This window comes from Cnephaeus nilssonii (assembly GCF_951640355.1).
Source record: "Cnephaeus nilssonii genome assembly, chromosome: 11".
Lineage (NCBI taxonomy): Eukaryota > Metazoa > Chordata > Mammalia > Chiroptera > Vespertilionidae > Cnephaeus > Cnephaeus nilssonii.
The window spans coordinates 51,609,671-51,630,372 of record NC_137082.1 but is presented as its reverse complement, the minus strand read 5'-3'; the positions used below and the strand labels follow the sequence as shown (position 1 = coordinate 51,630,372).

At 40.3% G+C, this 20,702-nt stretch overlaps 1 protein-coding gene across 1 annotated transcript in view; it reads right to left on the bottom strand.

The window, feature by feature from the left end:
- ZNF407 (zinc finger protein 407) overlaps window positions 1-20,702 on the bottom strand; it is a 398,590-nt gene that overhangs the window by 221,094 nt on the left and 156,794 nt on the right. Inside the window, exon 4 of the mRNA XM_079783559.1 lies at window positions 4,728-4,802. Within this exon, the coding sequence (XP_079639685.1) occupies window positions 4,728-4,802 (75 nt within the window). The remainder of the gene's footprint in view (window positions 1-4,727; window positions 4,803-20,702) is intronic.

Genomic DNA, 20,702 nt, shown 5'->3' with positions numbered 1-20,702 from the left:
AAGATTGCCAAACATCAGAGTAAGGGAAGAAGTGACAGTGTAGACCAATATAAACAGTGGATTTGGGGGAGCATCAGCCAGAAGCCAGGAAACAGGAAGTGACTAACATGAGGGACAGATGACACGGAATAATATATCTCTATGCATGCATCCATGAGATTTAGCTTCCTCTCAGTATTCACCTTGCAGAAATTCACACAGAACATACATTGAGGAAAACTATTGATTCTTTAATAAAAGGAAATAGATGCAGTAATAACAACTTAGCCAAAGGCAAATTATTTCTTTAAAATGGATAGTAAAGTGACAATAACCAGAGTTAATGTCATATTATGAATTCAGTCTCTTCTGAATTCAGAGTTTTTATACATGGTATTATTCTCTCATTTAAAAGTAGCCTAAATTTCTAATCAACACAAAGTATTGCTAGCCAAGTTCCAAGAGCAACTGTGTGTACGTGTATATGCGCTTTTCCCAGGAATAGGCTTAGGATTTTCATGTTTTAAGAAAAAGGGTGAGGCTTACATCTAAACTGAAAAACAGGAAACACTGATGATACTTCCATACAATTTTACATCTATAATAATAAAAGGGTAATATGCTAATTAGACCAGACATTATTTCGGACGTCCTTCCTGACGAAGCTGGGGCCGGAAGGAAGCCAGCCGGGTCCCAGGTGCCTGCAGGCGGCCCGGGGGAAGCTAGCCTGGGTCCCGGGTGCCTGTGGGTGGCCGGAGGAGGGAAGTCCAGGTCCCGGGTGCCGGTGGGTGCCGGAGGGAAGCTGGTGCCAGCAGCCGGGGAAAGGAAGGCCTACTCTTGCATGAATTTTCATGCATCGGGCCTCTAGTATAAATATAAAGGTTTTGAGAAAAGAGAGAAAAAGGAGACCAGATCAATGCTAAAAGACACAGAATTTCTGTCCCACAGTAAGACTCAGTGATATTTAGTACATATGAGACTGCATGGGAAAGATTTTACTTCTCAGTAAGATTAAAGGTACTGATAAAGAAAGATGACCAATCCCAAATCCCAAATGTCTGATAAAAGGGGAGAAGCCAGCACCAATGACAGGGCCAAGCCATCTGAAGGAGGCCTGGGGAAAATGCATGCCCCTGAATGAAAACACCAGCCCTGAGCCAGCCCAGGGGCCTTAACACAACCCACAGCTATGTTGACAATAAGACACACAACCTTCATAGGCTCCTCCAGAAACTGTTTCACATAAAAAAATACTCAAGTTTTGATGTGGATATTCATTAATAACTAGAAAAACAAGTGCATTTCTTTTCATTGTGTAAAAACATTTAACTCTTAAACTTTCTGATGCAGGCATCACTTTAAAATCCTTTCCTAGGCCCTGGCCTGTGTGGCTCAGTTTGTTGGGCATCGTCCCATCCACCAAATGGTTGCTATTTTAATTCTGGGTCAGGGCACATGCCTGGGTTACAGGCTCCATCCTCAGTAGGGGGTGTGCAGGAGGCAGCAGATAGATGTTTCTCTTTCACATAGATGTTTCTCTCTACCTCTTCCTCTCCCTTCCTCTCTCTCTAAAAACCAATAAACTATTCTTTAAAAAATAAAATTAAAACACTTTCCTGGTACAAGTGGCTTCAAGAGCATGTCAGCCTTGTTCCTGAGATGCTGCCAGTGTGGCCTTTCCTGAGGGGCTCCTGACACCACAGAAGCAGCGATAAGGTCAGAGATTCTGAGCGATCGTCTCCCCTCCTCCAATTCACATGGTCACTCACAGCCAGCTGATACCCGAGTGCTGAACTATCAATGTCAGCGCTCTCCACAGTCTGGCCTTCACACAGAGATACTGATCATGGCTGTTTCAATCGTGGTAACTGTGCAGAAGCTCGTTTTCTAGATTTCTGCTAATGATTTTAAAGTCATAAAGATACTATGTCTTACTATACGAAAAGAGAATTACTTTTTTAAAATAGGGAATACTTTAGAGTAAAGCTGCAAAATTAATTGGAGTTTATTTTAAAATGTGAATTTGGCTATATTTAGTTATTTACATTTAAGTGTATAATATTTCTGAAATATGGCAATGCACGACCTTGAAATAAGTTCATGCAAATTAAGGAACATAAAAGTATATTCTTACACAAACCATCACTTCTGGAGTTCCTGGTGTCAAAAAAAAAATATTTGAAGTTATTTAGTTTTCTGTTGCTAATCACAGTCACGCTAAGAAAATTTATTGGTTCATCAAACGATAGTGTAAGTATATGAACTGATTTGTAATAAATTATCATTTTTGCATACATCAGTCAAAGCACAAGGCCTAAATACTTGCAAACAAAATGCATTATTAATTTAATGTTCACAGCCTATTTAGCTAACTTCTATTACTATTTGCTATAATATGCAATGCATAAAAGGTGAGAATCAAATTCAAAACATAAAAAATAAACCGATTAAACTTTCCTGAAGAAATTAAAATATAGCAAGCTTGCAAAATTATAGCCAAGACAATAATGTTTTAAATAGGTAAGAAAAAAAATGTTTAACTTAATTTAGAGAACAGTTATGCCCAAAGTGAGGGTTTAGCATGCTGGTAGTTTCTTTGTTTCCTATAATCACTAAAAGGCATTGATTTCCTCAAGAAGGAATGGAGGAAAGGGGACTAGAAGGAGAGATCCTTTTGGCATTTACTGTGCTAGGTGCTGCTAATTAAGCCTTAGTCTTCTCCAGCTATGGACGTCCACTGGAAACTTATATTGCTGCTGAGGTCCTGGCATTTGAACTTAGCATTTCTATGCATAAGAGGGAATGTCATATTATAAACAGGTACCATAAACAGAAAGTAACCTGCAGCTCAGAGCTTTTAAGAGGAAAAGCAATGCAATCTAAAATACTTAGTTTATATAAACTTGAACTACTCAGAAGGTAGTAACCCAGAAGATGGGTTGTACTCCCCATCTGATATTCATTTCCTGATTTTAGGAGAAAAATCGTGCCAGGGATGCTGAAAAAGAATATCATATCTCTAAGGGGAGGAAAACATGAAATCTTTCTCTTGCCTCTTTTTAGACTCCCTTTATGTATTAGGGACTGAAACAGGTGAAAGCAAGAGCGTGTTCCTGGAGTGTACAGGAAAAGATAAAGGGAAAAACCAAACTTCTACCATAACATATATATGACATCTACTATTTTTGAAGTGCCTGGAGGATAAATATATGTATAAGATAATACATAGTTGAGTTCAAAATGTATACTAGTTATACAGTAGGGAAGTATTTTCTTTTTACTAGCTATCTGATCTAGATTGTTTTCATTCAAATTTATTTGTGAACAAAACATCCTAAGTACCGATATGTATAGATTCTCAATGTAAGATAATATAATTAGTAGAAGAAAGAGCAGTAGAATTGGAGTAAGAAAAATAACAATTCTAACATTTGAGATATTGAATAAAAAATTGTATATTCCTGAATCACAGTCCTTAGACCTATGAAACTAGAATAATAATACACTGCTAATAGGGTCATAGAATAATTAATTGAGATAATCCACGTGAAAGCAATGAGAATCTAGTAATTAAAAATGTTTTGTTTCTACTTCTTAAACACTTATGAAACATAACTTTGAAATCATGAAACATAAGTCACAAATTATAATGTAAATAATATAGAATTTTTTGAATTTCAAGAATAGTGCATCCAGGATATGTTCAAAATATATTTTGACTCAAATTAAATGTCATAAAGAAAAATATAAAAAACCAAAGGCAAAAAGTAAACATATGGGACATCCCATTTTTTGACACAGCAGTCATGTCCAAACTAAAATGCTAAAGAAAATAACATGCCTCCAATAGAAAAGTCAAGTTAAATTCCTTATAAACATAAAAAAATACTTTAAGGGCATTTTAAATTTTTACAAAGGCAATTAAACTTTTAAAATATGGCAGAAGAGGCCCTAGGATATAGTGTGACAGAATAAGTTGCATGATCATTGACATTTTAAAAGAGTATTAAAAACAAACAACTTTCCAGGAGTGTCCAGAATTTCTGATACCATCTTGGAGGATTTGAGGAAAGCTGAATATTGATATCTTTGAAGGAAGGTGAGAGTACCTGCCCTGGGTCTGACTGGCTGCAGGTGTTAAAGATTTAAAAATTTCAGAAGTAGCCATGCTCACCTGGTAGCTGACATTACTATACTGCAGCTCACATAATACGATTAACTCTAGGTGATGAAGCTAATTATGATACAGTAGCAAGAAAAAAGAAAGCCTGGCAGTTGACGACATAATAATTACAGTGTTATTTTTCATGACATGGCAACTGTAGTATTATTTTGGGAATGACAAAGATGTATTTCTTTAATATTAGCAATGTTTAATTCTACAGTAAGAATTCAAAAATGTTATTTTAAAACCTCAAAATAAAAATACCAGGGGAAAATAGACAAAGTGTAGTCTTACATACTTATTTTAGCTCATTCAAATGTATCAGCAGAGGTCAATTCCCTCTAATTTAACTCTTCTATTTGAAGGTTGTTTTACAAATTCACAAACTCAAAGTTCCTCAAATCCTTTCAAATCTTAATATGGCAGTACATTTTGGGGGGAGAAGGGCATAAAACATGATATTCAACAACAGAGTACCACAAATGCAAACCATGTGAACAGACTTGAAAAAATTCTAGAAGTCACCTTATTAAACAAATTCTGAAATGAAAATACATTGATTTTAAAAATGAATGAAAATTACCTTTCTTTGGGGGTGCCAACTCCATGTTTGCCTAGCAGATGAGTATTTAAGTGCTTCTTCATTACAAAAGCAACCCTAAAAAAAAATAACAGTAATTATAAAACTTGACTCTCTGCTAGAATTATGTACAAAAAGTATTTAAAAATAGACATGTATATATGGATGTAACATAATGCACATTACAATGGCACTCTTGCTAAACAGAGATCTGCATACAGATCAAATTTACTGTAATATTTGGAAGTCAGAAATAACTGCATTTAAGTGACTGGTTCATTTTCTTATTTGAGTATAGTAATGTGACCAAAACAATGATTTTAGTTTTTTAGTCATTGTCTTCACTGTCGGTTAGGAAGCAAGAGAAAGCAATATTTCAACGTAATAACATTCACTGCCCCCTAGTTGATCCCACACTTCAATCACAAGATGATTTCAGAAAATGTCATTTTATTAAATATTTAAGGGACTGTAAAAGACAAAATGAATAGCCTTCATGGAGTTGCCTTAAAAACATGATAATAATTTGAAGAGAGGTTTTTAACAATGATATAAATGTTTATTGTATCTGCAGCACGGGCAAAAAAAAAAAAAATGTGCTGAAGTACCAAGAACATATGAATCACTAAAAAAAGAGTATTACCTGACATGCTATCTTATTTCATACACAAATAAGCTCACTTAATCCAATTTTGTTGACATAGATATGAAATGGACAGGAATCTGAAGCCAGTGCATGGAGCAACATTCTTCTACTGAATATGGTACAACATCGATTTAATTACATTCTGTGATTATTTAAAACAATTTAGATCTCCCTCAGAAGCATCAAATTCAAATGGCTCTCTTCATGAGCAAAATAATAAATTTTACTATTGTAACTTTCAGTGTAAAAGGGCTTGCAAACATTTTTGTTAATTATGTATTACAGCTGTCCTTCATAAAGTTAATTACTAGTAGCTGAAAGGCAACAGAATCTATTTGCATATGTACATGAAAGGCATGACATATGCAAAAATATGATTTTAATTAGCATTCTATGATATGAGGGACTACAAATCAAATTGGCATGTTATAAGATTCTTAACATTAAACACTGAATTCATCTGGACATGTTTGCACAAACGGGTTTCGTGAGACTGTGAAGCACTGTGGCCTTCTGGAAGAGATGTGTCAAAAGCCACAACCGAAACAATTCCTAAAATTGCGACTGCTTCTTTTCTTTTTATGTATGGTCGATTTGGTTATTTTCCTACAATATTATAGGACCTCAATTTTGTGGCTAAAATAATATATCTTTATTTTTTAAATGATTATGACTTAATTATTCAAATAATCCATCTCTATACACTGAAAATAATGTTCATTATATTCCATCTAATATATAATTACTATGGGCAACTATAAATAACTGATCACATCACCAATCATTAAAATGAAAAAATAATTATTATATATGAAGAATCAAACTGTGATGATATTAACGGGTTAGCAAAAATAACAGTACAAAATATCCTTTATTTGTTTCTGCTTGATTTGGACAAAATAAATAACATTTTTCATTTCCTTAAGAAAGAATACAGTAATAACAACAGTCCATTTAAGTCATAACTTCCCTACTGTCCTCTATTTTCCTATAATTAAAAAAGCATAAAGCTAATAGCAAAGAGCAAAGGTTAAGAACCCAAAGTTGCAAAGCACAGCTTATTTACATGAGCAAGTATAATTTAAGAGACTTGAGCTTAGAAAATGCAGTGCAGTTTAAAAAGAAAAAAAAATTAGTTAAAATGTTTAAGTTTTAAGAATTGAAACAAAAATAGGATACCGCACAGGGGAACAAACAAAGTACACAGGGAGGGACAGCTTCCACCTAATGGAAGATGCTTACATGATCCCACTGAATAACTATAACACTAAGTAAGTGTTGTAGATATTAAGGGGGAAATTTATAATCCTAAAACACACTGAAGTTATAGTCAAATGCAAAATATTTATCCATCCAAAATGTGATTTAAAGTAAGTAAAAATTCTTTAAATTTGGTCCACGGAAAGCATGAGTAATGTAAAATTCTCAATATCCTCTCAGTTAAAATCCTAAACCAGGTGTGATTTAGGATTAGCAATCATAGAATGCTAATTAAAATAAACTCACCAACCTCTATGGACACAATACCGCCAACACATCATGACTGAATGTGGCCTAACCTTCACTACCATCCTCATAGATTTGTTTTAATATTTTTGACATACTCACTGTTTTGGAAAATTTATAATCTAGATACCATGAAAAGTAAGACAAAAATAATCCCAAATCAGAAAAGCTCTGCTCCTGCCTTCACCCACGCCCTCCTTGTCCCCCGCACACTGAGCGCTTACGAAGTGGGAAATCAGACCAAGTGGGGCCTTCGTGGAGCTGTCCTTCCATGCCCTATAGCTTCTCAACCGGATGGAGCAGCTCTAATGCTGCCACACACTGGGCAGACCCGCAGCACGATCGTCCATGTCCGCAGTAGCACCTGCGTGATGCTAGAAGCATTCTCAGCAGCTGCAGGGCATCAGTAACAAACAATCCAAAGTCCCTGCCTCAGAAAACGGAAAGCCCAGTGAGGGAAACACACAAGAACAAAGCGAAAACAGAGAGCCCCTTAAACAGTGATAAGTGGAAGGAGAAAAACTAGAAAAGGAAGCTCTGAACTATCGGGGGGGGCGGGGGGTCAAATTTTACATGTGGGTGGCTCAGGAATGTGATTTGTGAGTAAGAGGGTAAGAGGCTGGGCATGGCAACAGCAGGGAGCCGCAACCCATAGAAGGGCACCCAGAGACCTAGGCAGTGGGCCTGTAGGACCCAGTCTCAGAGGGCGTGATGCAGGGCAGAACAGGAGCAGCAGGCTCAGTGAGGGTGTCAGCGTCATGGGCCATGACAGCCTGGGCTTGTACCCCGAGAGAGAAGAAAAGCCTCGCAGGCATCAGAACAGAGGAGAGACATGTCGGACTCACATTTTAACAGATTCCTAAATTAGAGGGAAAGGGAGAGGAGAAGAGAGAAAGGAGAACAGAGTGAGAAAAGAGGGGCGAATTAACTGTCTCTTGCAATAATCCAGGCAAAGATGAAAGTGGCTTGGATCAAGGCCTAGCAGTGAAGAGATCGGGTCAAATTCCAGATATATACTTGTGATTAGAGCCAACCCAATTTCCACCTGGATTGATGGGGAGGCAAAGAAATCATTCAAGGTTTTGGCTTGGAAATACCAAGCTACTCTGAAGGAGAATGCCAGTCTGGGACACATTCCATAAGGAAGCCACTGACATCCAAGAGAGCTGTCTAACAGGAGGCCAAATCAACGGTCTTGAGCTTAAGGGCAAACCTAGGCTAGAAATGTATTCTCTGAAGCTATCCATCTGGCAAGTGCCTGACAACCTAAAGAAACACCTTGAAATAATAAAAAACAGTGTTTCTTAAATATGATTGATTTCCAAGTATATATAATTGCCTGAAATAACATCACTTAAAACTGTTTTTGGTGTCAAAGAGCAGCACAGTAATAACATTTATATCCCAGCTAAGATTTCTACTTTTCAGCACAAAACTTTCATATTTTATATCCTAATTTTAAAATAAATTTTCCTGCACATCAATCCTATATTATAAAAGCCTAATATGCAAATTGTCCCCTTGGGCAGTCGTTTGACCAGGAGTTCGACTGGGAGACCAGGAGTTCAACCTCTCGCTATGACGTGCGCTGACCACCAGCAAGCGGCGTGGGACATGGCAGGAGTCGGCAACATGGTGCTGGCAGCAGGCCGCAGTGGAGGTGCTGCCGGCCCCAATGGGCCCCGACGAGAGCGGGACAAAGACCTTGGGATGGTGGAGCAGGTGAGCAGGTGGCACCAGTCCAAGGCGGGTGCGAGCGAGAACTCAATCACCCTGATCGATGGTCCTGCAGATGGTGACCAGCAGCGGCGGGGGTGGGGCTGCCAACCGGCTCCCAGGAGCTGAGGGAGCCGGACGGAGGGTGGAGCGGGGGCGGGAACCGGCCCCAATCAATCGCCCCACAGGCAGGATGGTGGAGCAGGTGAGGGGGCAGCACCAGGCCAAGGAGGGGTGCCAGGCGGGACTGCGGGGCTGCAAGGCTGGGGGTGTGAGCTAGGGCCCGATCTCCGCAGACCACCCCAAGGGACCCCACCTGTGCACGAATTCGTGCACTGGGCCTCTAGTGTAATATAAACCTCATCCTTCAGTTGCTTAGGTTTTATCACTGTGGAATTATTTCCACTTGAGAATCACAAAAGATTATCTGACTGACCTATTAAGGTAAATAAAATGCACCAGTGTAAATGCAATTAGAGAGATGTGAAGGCAACAGACACCTAGAGCCACGGCATTTGGGAAGTCCCTGAACCCTACTCTGTCTATATCAGGGTTTAACTCGGGGACCAAAATCAGGTCTGCACAGGCTGTGTCTCTAGCATCAGAGGAAAGAGAGGGAGCAGTAGCAGGATGAGTCGTGAACTTCTGCTACCTTTCTATTTGTTTCCTCTTCTCTCTGAAAAGGGCAGATGCTCCTTAAAGATAGGCCTATGGGATATAATATCCAACTACTTGAAAAAAATCTAAAGACAGGAACACATAGGTTTAAAAAAAATGTCTAAAAACAGGTTAATTTAAGACTATGATGTAAGACTATAAAGATATCAGCACATTCATTTCCTCTGCTGAGTAACTGACACAGTTGTCCCACTGGTCCCCTCCACACCACAGCCACACAGGTCCCAAGCTACCTGTCAGTACACAGAGTGAACAGTCCTCAGTCACTGCTGAAGAAGCAGGAAACAAACACACAAACCAACAAGCAGCCAGATTGGCTGGCAGAGGCAACCTGAGGATCACATAAAACAGTCACCTCAACCCCACTCGTGGCCGCCTGTCCCCCCCAGCTAACTTGGAAAGACTGCTACACTGGGCTGACTGGAGCAACCCTCGTCCCTGAGGAGTAGTTCACAGACACATGCAGACAGTGAGTGTGGGGGAGCCAGTGCAAAGGCGGTGTCCCGTCATGGCTCTGCCTGCTGTGACTCCTATAACTGAGAACACTGAGGACATTCTGAGTGGCAGTTTTCTCAATTCAAGTGTGAGGGAAGCAACTCTTCCTGTGAGTTTTGTGAGGATGAAACAAAATAAGGCAAATACAATGTTGAATGAGGGGCAGGTGAAGTCACCTTAATAAATCATAGCTAATATTAGCACTGCTATTTATAATCATGCCATACGCGGTAACATCTAGCAAAAGAACAGTTTCAGGATTTCAACTCCAAAAGCATGTGTGCCTTAGGCCAGTTCAGGCAGCACCTTACGTGATACACAGATCAGCACCAATGAAATTGTAGGTGATGTGTGCAAGACAAACTAGAAAATCAAGATGCCATGTGACAAAGCCATCACCTCAAACACCACCACCCACCTATGTGAAGAGCATTGCAATGTGAACAAGTACTCTGACTCATTTACATTAGATACCTATTTCTGTTTACATCAATCCCCAAGGTGAGGAGGCAACAAAAAGTAATAAAGGTCCCCAAGATCAAGTAATAGCAGCAAGCAAAGAGTAAGAAACAATTACCCAGCCAGTGTGGCTCAATGGTTGAACATCAACCTATGAACAAGGAAGTCACGGTTCAATTCCCAGTCAGGGCACATGCCCGGGTTGCAGGCTCGATCCCCAGTGGGGTCATGCAGGAGGCAGCAGATGAATGATTCTCTTTCATCACTGATGTTCCCCTCTCTCTCCCTCTCCCTTCCTCTCTGAAATCAATAAAAGTATATATATATTTTTTAAAAAGAATCAGGAACAATCACATTCATATGGCCACAAACCCACAGCTGCCCTTTATAGTTTTGACTTTCATAAATCTCTAAATTAAAAATAATAATTCTACCTAACTGGGAGAAAGAATGGCCTAATCAATTGAAAATTCTAAACTCTGAATTTTAACATACCTTTAAAAGAAATATTATTTTCAAAGCATTTAGACTCCTTCTAAATCCTAGAGTCCCACAAAAAAGCAAATCTGCCCAGAAAACCACATCACCAAAAACCCTGCTCCCAAAGTCAAGACAGAGCCCACTGTGGCCGCATCTTGCAGATCGGCCTTTGGACCTTCCACCCCCCTTCAATCCCTACCTTCCTTTCTGGTCTCTTCAAAAGGCCTGGGTGCTCCCCCGAGTGCAGAACCCAGGTGCTCCACAGAGGACACCACCCAGTGGTCCCTACCTTGATCCCTGTGATGAAAGATGAATGCATGAGAGAACCAATGTGGCAGGAGCAGGATTATGGACAGAAACTGCCTGGGCTTCCAACCAGGTCCCACCAGGAACATGCTCTGTAAACTCACACCTGTCATTCAACCAGGTGCCTTGGTTTCCTCTTACATAAAATGGGACAGTAGTAACGGTTCCTACCTAATGGGGCTGTTATGAGGGTTACAAGATTAATGTTTGCACAGTGCAGAGAATGGTACCTGACACATTCTAGGCACTGTATAAATCTTTGCTACTTTTAGCTATTAACCACCCCAAGCTCAAGGGTTCAAGAAATAATCACTACAGCCAATGTCCTTATTCCCACTGGCCAGTGCCTCCAGAACTGGGCACAATGTTAGCAGGAAGAGTAGTTGCTTGCCATCTGTGAATCTGAGTAGGAACCCAAAATCTAGAAATTGAAAAGTGCCCTCTCCTCTAAAATCAACAATCCTGGTCGATCAAAGCCATTGAATTTCTGTGAGCACAAGCTAAACAACTTAGTGTTTATTTATTAGCAGCAGTCTATTCATGTGCCAAAGTCCACAAGGCTGAAACAGAAAGTATAAGCAGAATATTAAATAATGAAGAATGATAACAATCCCCTTCCCATGTAAGTTCTAGATATACAAAAATCTATTTAATAACATGATCTGGCTTTTAGAGCAAATGTCACTTGCCATTAAAAATATATAGAAAATTTTGCCATTTTGTATAATGTCTTTTTTATGATTAATAAGATATTACCATTCTGAAAATGACCGTAATGAATAGATTATTCTTATACTATAGTTTTACATGTAATGGTATAGTTATAAAAGATGGATAAGTTATAGATTTTCATACTGCGGTAAGTGCATTCTCCGAGTGACTTACTCCACATCACTTTCAGAGCAGTGGCTCCTGAAAGATGTCCACACCCTAATCTCTGAAACCTGCTGGGTTCCATGGTAGGGGGGAATGATGGTGGCAAACCCACTGACATTAAAATAGGAAAATTTCCCTGGATTATCTGGGTGGATCTGGTATACTCAAAATGTTCTTAAATGTGTTAGAGGAAGAAGGGAGAAACGAGTCAGAGAAAGAGCTGACTATGAAAGCAGGTCAGAGATGCTCTGCTACTGGCTTTGAAGATAAACATCAGCAAGGAATGTAGGTAGTCGCTCGAAGCTGGCATTGTGTCAATGCCCTGTTCTCTAATGACCATCTCCCCGTGGTTCTAGTGCTCATTAATTAGAAATGGTGACCATCTTGATGATTATCATGGACTGCAAAATGGGAGTGTTCTAATTCTCTCATTCCTCCTACCTTTATCAGCTGGCTTTCTTCTATAAAGAATTTTATCATTTTCCCATCTGTCTTAGATACTCTCACACCCTCACTCTCCTTCAAGAGCATTTTTAATGGACTCTTGAATTTTCATTTCTATTCCATGTTTTATAATAAATTACCATAATTATGGTTTTTAATTCTTAAACTACCCCCAAATAGGCCAGTGGAGACCCTTTAAGGCTGGCTACTATGTCCTTTTGACATCTCTCCTTTTAATGTCCAGGTATTTCCGTTTCCCAGCACAAGGTGTTCCAAGATCCCTGTGTCCTCTCTCTGCTGTAGATCTGGAATCAGTCTCGCTTTCTAAATAAGGAGTAAGATCTAGGTGCCAAAGATGACTGCTTCTGGATATCACTGAGTCCAAGCCCTTTCAATGCAAAAACTAGGAAGTAAATAAGTCAACAAACAAAGTAATCACTATATCGTGGGCAGAAGAGAAAATATAAACAGAGGAACTCAACTGCCATGTACCAAATACTGTAATTTGATCCATGAGTGTTTATTAAGACAATTAATTGCATCTTTTCATTATTCTAAAATAGTTTCTGATATATTTTCAAGTGTAATACAAACAAACATCTGTTAATAAATCACATTTTATATATGGAAGGTGTGAATAGACTGCTCACTACTGCTTGCTTAACCTTTAATAACCTACTTCGAGTGCTGGTTCTTCTAAACCACTTCTGATTACTTCCTCCTTCTCACTATCACCAATTCTTGTTCCTGCTCACACCCTCTCAGAGTGATACTTTTATTCACATGAAGTTATATATCAAAAGCATAACTCATTTTGTGGGCTTCAACACATAGCCTCATGGTAGATGGCTGTCTATTCATGGCCTTTCCAAGGGCACTTCTTGTCTGAAATGAAAGACACCTTAAAACACGTCTAATAGTCATGATCTTTCCTCACTAATGGTCTCCTCCAGACTACCCTAATTCTATCGACCGAACCTCTTTCCTAATTTAATGATCATATTCTCAAAGTCATAAGTCATTCATAGACTTCACTAATACTATATAATAAAAGGCTAATATGCAAATTGACCAAATGGTGGAACAACCAGTTGCTATAACGCACAATGACCACCAGGGGAAGACGCTCAACGCAGGAGCACTGCTTAGCCAGAAGCCGGGCTCACGGCTGGCGAGTGCAACAGCGGAAGCCTCTCACACCTCCACGGCAACACTAAGGATGTCCACAGAGAGCGGGGCTAAGCCATCAGTCAGACATCCCCTGAGGGCTCCCAGACTGTGAGAGTGTGCAGGCCGGGCTGAGGGACCCCCCTTCCCAGTGCACGAATTTTTTGCGCCCAGCCTCTAGTTTCCCTATGAAAACCTTACTTCTCTTTCTACATAATGACACTAGACTAGACCATTTCATCAGAGAGCTGTAGCTGCAAGGTGCTCACCCTTACAATTCGTTGCATACACCACCATCATATCATTAGTCTAGAAATAGGTTCACACTGCACCTCAGCCCACAAACATCCCCCAGGTTCCTTTCTGAACTGAATAAAGCACCAAGTCCCAAGCAAGTCAAGGTTAGTCTTCTACGGTCATTCTGAACCAGGTATTCCAATTTCTGGAATATACCCTCAAGAAAGAATCTGAAATAAAAGCAAAAAGGCTACATTTCAACAAAAAGTGAGGACAACCTAAGTAGTGGCATGATTATCTTGGAATATTATGCATCAAGAAAAAGAGCAAAACATTTCTCATGACATGTAGATTTTAAAAGGACCAAAATATTACACACAATGTAATCCCATGTATGTATGTATGTATGTATGTATGTATGTGCATTTCTGTATTCTGACATACAAGCATAAAAAACAGAAGCAAATAACAGTCAAATTTGCATTGACATAACATTCAGTTTTCAATTCTGTATATTCTTTATCTACAGCTACTAGCCCAGTGCACGAAATTCGTGCACTTATTAAAAGGGAATTAATTAGAGGAAATATTTTAATATTGCTAGTTGTCCTTTCTCTATAATAGAAATGTCAGAGATGGAAGAAAATTAGTAAAATGTATATGAAAATCTGCCTCCTGTCAGAGTCTGTGGTGCACCGCGGGACATAGAGTCAAGTCCCCGCCCACCACCCACACACACTTCGAAAACGCAGGAGACCCAGACCCAGCCGGCCTCACCCATCAAGCCCCTTCTGGGCAGGGAGCGCAGCCTCAGGTCCTCCAGCCCGGCGCCAGAGCGGGGGTATGGCCTGAGGTCCCCCAGCCCGGCACTGGGGAAGGGGGGAAGCAAAGCCTGAGGTCCCCCGTCAAGCCCTGACGGGCAGGGGGTGCAGCCTGAGGTCTCCTGGCCTGGCGCTGGGGGTGTGGCCTGAGGTCCCCCATCAAGCCCTGCCCGGCGAGGAGCGTGGCCTGAGGCCTCCCATCAAGTAGCGCTGGGTGAGGGGCGCGACCTGAGGTCCCCGTCAAGCCCCGTGGGGTAGGGGATGCAGCTTGAGGTCCCTCACCCCAGCCAGGAGCCATGCAGCCTCAGGTCCCTGCTATTCGGTCATGACATTATGGCATCCTGGCTAATTTGCATATTCCTTTATTTTATATATATAAGATAACTAAAAATTAAAAACGGAAAAATACCATGATGCTTTCTTTGCATTTTACACAACATAGGCGCCTTGACTGGCTCCTCACAACTGAAGGAGTGAGCTGTCTAAGCATGTCAAACTTGCGGCCCATGGGCCACATTGGGCCAACAACAAATACTAATTAATGATTACTCATTTATTTCAGCCCTTTGTATTCAGCATGTCGCTATCGAAATAAACCTACGTTTCTATGAAAATTGAAGCTTCTGTTTTTTTTCGGCCCACATAAACTTAAACCTTGTTTATTTGGCCCTTATTAGTCTTTGAGTTTGACAGCTTCAAGGCATTATCAGCCCAACTTCAGAGAAAAGGGAACTTGGGCTCCAGGAATATAAGTGACTTTTAACTTTTTTAAGAAAATGTGGCCAAGGAGCTGAAAATGCAAAAGTCATATTCATGCCTGGTGACTTTTATACAGAATTCTTTCCCCCATCTCACACCTGCTGACTAATGAAATATTGTATCCTCATGGAAAATAAGAAAAACAAAAAAAGGTAATAATACAGAAATAAAAGGTTTCACAAATAAAATCATTACAGTAAATTAAACAGTGTTGTACATGAAAATGAATCTTTCCAAACTAATGAGTGAAAAACCAAGTAGTTGATATAGAAGAGATTTTTTTTAATTCACTGAGATTAGAAAAATTGCTCTTAAATTTGAAAAGAAAATATTTCCACATGATGACAATACAAACTAAAATTTGATGATCTGTGGAAAAGGTCAAACAAAAGTAAACAGCATACAATCAGTTAAAAGAATAATTATGCTTAGAAATAAACATAAAAATGCTGATCATTATCCTATCTAATAAAAGAGTAATATGCAAAGTGACTGTTGCTCCAACACACAAGATGGCTGCCCCCATGTGGTCAAAGATAGCTGCCCCCATGTGGACATAAGATGGCCACCACAAGATGGCCAGCAGGGGAGGGCTGTTGGGAGGGACCAGGTCTGCAAGGGAGGGCAGTTGTGGACGATCAGGCCAGCAGGGGAGGACAGTTGGGAGGGAACAGGCCTGCAAGGGAGGGCAGTTGGGGGCGATCAAGCCTGCTGGGGAGGGCAGTTAGGGGTGACCAGGCCGGCAGAGGAGGGAAGTTGGGGGCGACCGGGCGTGCAGGGAAGGGAAGTTGGGGGGGGCGGGTCCCAGGCCTGCAGGGGAGAGCAGTTGGGGGTACCAGGCCTGCAGGGGAGGGCAGCTGGGGGGGGACCAGGCCTGCAGTGGAGGGCAGTTAGGGGTGACCAGGCCTGCAGGGGAGGGCAGTTAGGGGTGACCAGGCCTGCACTGGAGGACAGTTAGGGGCAATCAGGCTGGCAGGGGAGCAGTTAGGCATCAATCAGGATGGCAGGGGTGATCAGGCTGGCAGGCAGAAGCGATTAGGGGCAATCAGGAAGGCAGGCAGGCGAGCAGTTGGGAGCCAGCAGTCCTGGATTGTGAGAGGGATGTCTGACTGCCCATGTAGGCCTGATCCTGGGCAGTCCGACATCCTTCAAGGGTTCCCAGATTGGAGAGGGTGCAGGCTGGGCTGAGGGACACACACCCTCGTGCACGAATTTCGTGCACCAGGCCTCTAGTTAAAACAATAACCAATTGAATGAGACTGCATTGGTTTTATTATTTAAAAAAATCAAGATAAAATATTTTATCCTCCAAGTGTCAGAAATCAAAATCACCCTATGACTGCTGTTGAAATGTAACATATGCTATCTTACCTTATAATAGACAAATATGCAAATTGACCGCACCTTCGCTACGCCCAAGCCACGCCCACCAACCACGCCACGCCCACCAACCACGCCCACCAAGAAACCGTTGCAGGGACGCTGGGTGCGGCCAAGTCCAAGGCCGGGAAAGCCTCGGGCAGAGGATTTCCCGGCCTTGGGCACCAGCGGGGAGCCTGCACGGATCGCAGGAAACCACTGGGGGTCGGCTCCTGAGATCCTTAGCAGGGATGTTGGGTGCAGCCGAGCCCAAGGCCACCGCCCGGGGCCAAGCCCTGACCCTGAAAGAAGGCAGAAGGCGGTGGCCACAGCCAAGGCCTGGGTCCCTGGTGCCGGCAGAAAACTGGTGCAGGCAGCCAGGTGAATGAAGGTCTATTGCACGAATCTTCGTGCAAACGGGCTACTAGTACAATATAAAACAAAATCTAAATCTAATCCTTCATTTACATAATAAATAAAATGAAATATATTTTATACAAGTGTTAACACCTGATAATTACATTTCTCACTCTTTTACCAAATCATTGCTAGGGAAAACCAAGTACAGTTGACCCTTGAACAACACAGGAGTTAGGGATATCAACCTTCCATGCATGTTTGACTCCTCCAAAACTCAACTACTAATATCCTCCTGTTGATCGAAGACTTACTGATAACATTAATAGCTGATTAATACATAGTTTGTATTTTATATGTATTATATACTGCATTCTTAAATATAATAAGCAGGAGAAAAGAAAATGTTATTAAGAAAATCTTAAAAGATAATGAATTGACTGTATTTTTTTTTAATCCACATATAAGTAGACTCCCATATAAGTGGACACGAATATAAGTTCATCCGTGCAGTTCAAAGCCCTGTGGTTCAAAGGCCAACTGCATTGTCTATCACTGTTTCTCAAATGTCTCAGGACACAATTTTTTGAATGCTTTTGCCCCTTTGATTGAAATAATCACACAGAACACATGACTTCCACATCTAAAAAGTACCCTTGTAATTTTACATACAGCAGCTTCCTTCAATAACAAATTACTAACATCCCCACAGTTAAAGTTATCAGTAATCCTTTAATGCTTTAAAATTATAATTATTTTCCTGAATGTTTCTGCTTTTCCACAAAAATAAATGCTATTACATTTATTGAAAACTCCCCAGGAAGAAACAAACACCTTTCCTGAGAGTAAGCATTCTATGTCCAAAAGCCAGCAGTAAGCTTCTAGATATTATAAAATGTGAGCTGCAAAACGAGCATCAGAAATATTCCTATAAGGAACCTCAAGGTAGTAACACACACAAAATTCCCTACACTATATAGAAGAGGAAGGGGAGACATTCAGCAAGTTAGTACTCCTTTATTTCAAGAATTAATCCTACTGTCACTTAATAAGGAGCCCTATAAAAATGTAACTATTAGTATTGTCAGAACTATAAATATTATACCCCAAAGACCTTAATATTACAGTGTAGACTTCCAAATATTAACCACATCCTTAATAATGAAAGCAGTCACACATTAGGGTATGTTTTGTGTTGTGTTGTTTGTAGAGAGAGAGATTGCCAAGCTCTGTTCTCAGTGCTTATATACACCAGCTTATTCACCCCATCACAAAGCACTCAACAACAGTCGAATGAGTCCCCAAGCTGCCAGTGGCAGCAGGCAGTACTGGAACCCAGGCTGCACCTGACCACTGAGTCACTCTGCTTGTCTTATCAACTCTAATTCAGGTATTTGGTCTTATTTCAGGTGTCTGCTGTGTTTGTTTGCTTGTTTCTTAATTATAAAGTCATTTGCCAAAATAAGTAAGGAAATCAATGCTGGGAGTAAGTGTATTTTATTTGCAACCTTGAGAAACAACATAAGTAGCCATGTACTAAAGGAATGCTAAAATTGAGAGTAAAATACCGGGGTCTGAGCTATGCTTTTCTGGTAACGGCGATGAAAACCTGGTTCAATTAATAACAATCACATGTAAGACGAAATGAAATTGCTGATACCTAAATTGTGAGGAAAAAAAACAAATGAACTTAGTGAACAACTATTTTAGTGATTTAAAAAAAAAACTATTGAATGAGAATGGCTATAACCAATGATATGAGACCTAGAAGAGGGATCAGAAACAGATGTGTTGTCAGACATGTTCAGGAAGATTATTCTGTTGGGAGGGAGGGAGGGAGGGAGGGAGGGAGGGAGGGAGGGAAGACACTGCTCACAAGCCACAGAGCTCAATACAGAATCCTTTACCTAGAGCTACCTCAACTATTCTGAAGGTGGCACAACATGGTGGGACTTTCTGTTGTTAGCTCTCATCCTGGGAATGGAAAGTGATTATATGGTCCACAGAAATGAAATACACACAGCCCCCAGGGAAAAGGCTCGGAGCATAGCCAGAACACAGTGACTCTGGTCTGGGTCTGGCCTTGGTGACTGGATGAGAACACCGTACCCCTGGGGTGGTTGTGAAGATAACATGCCAGAAGTGTGGCTCAGGAACTGACAACTGATTGTACAGGGATGCTGAAGATTCGGGTCCCGCCCCCAACAGGAGGAAGAGGCCACAGCCCCACCCCAAACCCTGCATTGGCTCACAGGACTCTGAGTCCCACTCTCCTCCTCGAGCAAACAGAAAACTTCCTCACTGAGCTAGGCAAGGAGGAAAAATTCAATACCTATGACATTTACCATCCTGGTGAGAGGGTGATAAATGTTTACTGGGAATTATCAGTTACATGTTACTACCAGCCTTAATTTCCAAATAAGAAAACTAGGATAATGTGGAATTGAGGTAATGTGAAAACCGAGGTTTGTGGTTAGAGAAAAACATATCTATATATAGTATATATAGAAGCTTCTAGTAAAGCACCTAATATTGCATGAAATGCTGTAAGTCTCCATAAATGATTGCTATTAAAAAATGAAGAGTCTCTACCTATCCAAGCATATAATCCTGGTATTGTCTTTATTGATTAAATATGCAGGAGCTAAAATACATGAGGGTGTTTATATCAAAACTCCAATCAATAAATCCACCAAAAAAGGGATTTACACTTTTACATGTAATTTGTCTTCAAATTTCTTCTGTGATATTTTAAGTAAATGGACAATATGATACTGAAAACCAGGGCTGTCAGTGGGGAGTGACCAGCCCTGTCTGAGAAGGAACTGGAGGTGGCTGAGCCACAGGAACTAGTAGATGGTTGGTTCAGCTGCAAACAGGATCTAATATTCAGTGAGAAATGTTCTTTGGTGATTCCTATTGGAGAACTGACTGATGGGGGCGGGGGGCTGAGGTGTCCAACAGCACTATTACCAAAATCTAGTAAAGGCACTTTGGATTTAATAGCAATTTCAGGGAGAGAATAAAAGAACTTTTTACTTTAAAAATATTATTTGGTAAACAAGAATATTTAAGTTGGAATTTATGTGAAAAGAAGTTGAAACTGGCCATGCACAATCAATATGTTTAACCAACATTTATTGAGCTATTTACAAATAAAAGCTAAAAATGGAGATTTCAAAACGCTACCATCTCCTTTAGAACTCATTAGGCACACACATACCATTATGAGATATGTGCAGATAAGGGACAATCTGTATCTTGTATCAAGGTTTACACAGAGTTAAGATAAGGATCTTAACTTAGATGCTAATTATGCAAAAAATTAGAACACAACAGAATGCATTTAATAATAAAATTTTATAGAACAGAATTTAATCTTTATTTAATGATTCAGCAGGCATATCAAAACCATGAAGTGCTTCAGGGAGATAGCCATCATCATCAATTACAGCTACAGTGGAAAAGGCAGAAGTGTCAATTAATAAGAGTTCTGGCTGAATTCCTTTCCTATAACAATTTATAATAAAATAAACTAAGTAAACTAACTGAAATAAAAACACTCAGGAATCTTAAAATAATAATAAAGTCAGGATTATTTCTTCCCTTTTTAATCCCCTCATCATTTAAAATAAGATGTGTTAACAATGTTACCATTATAACTCATTAAGT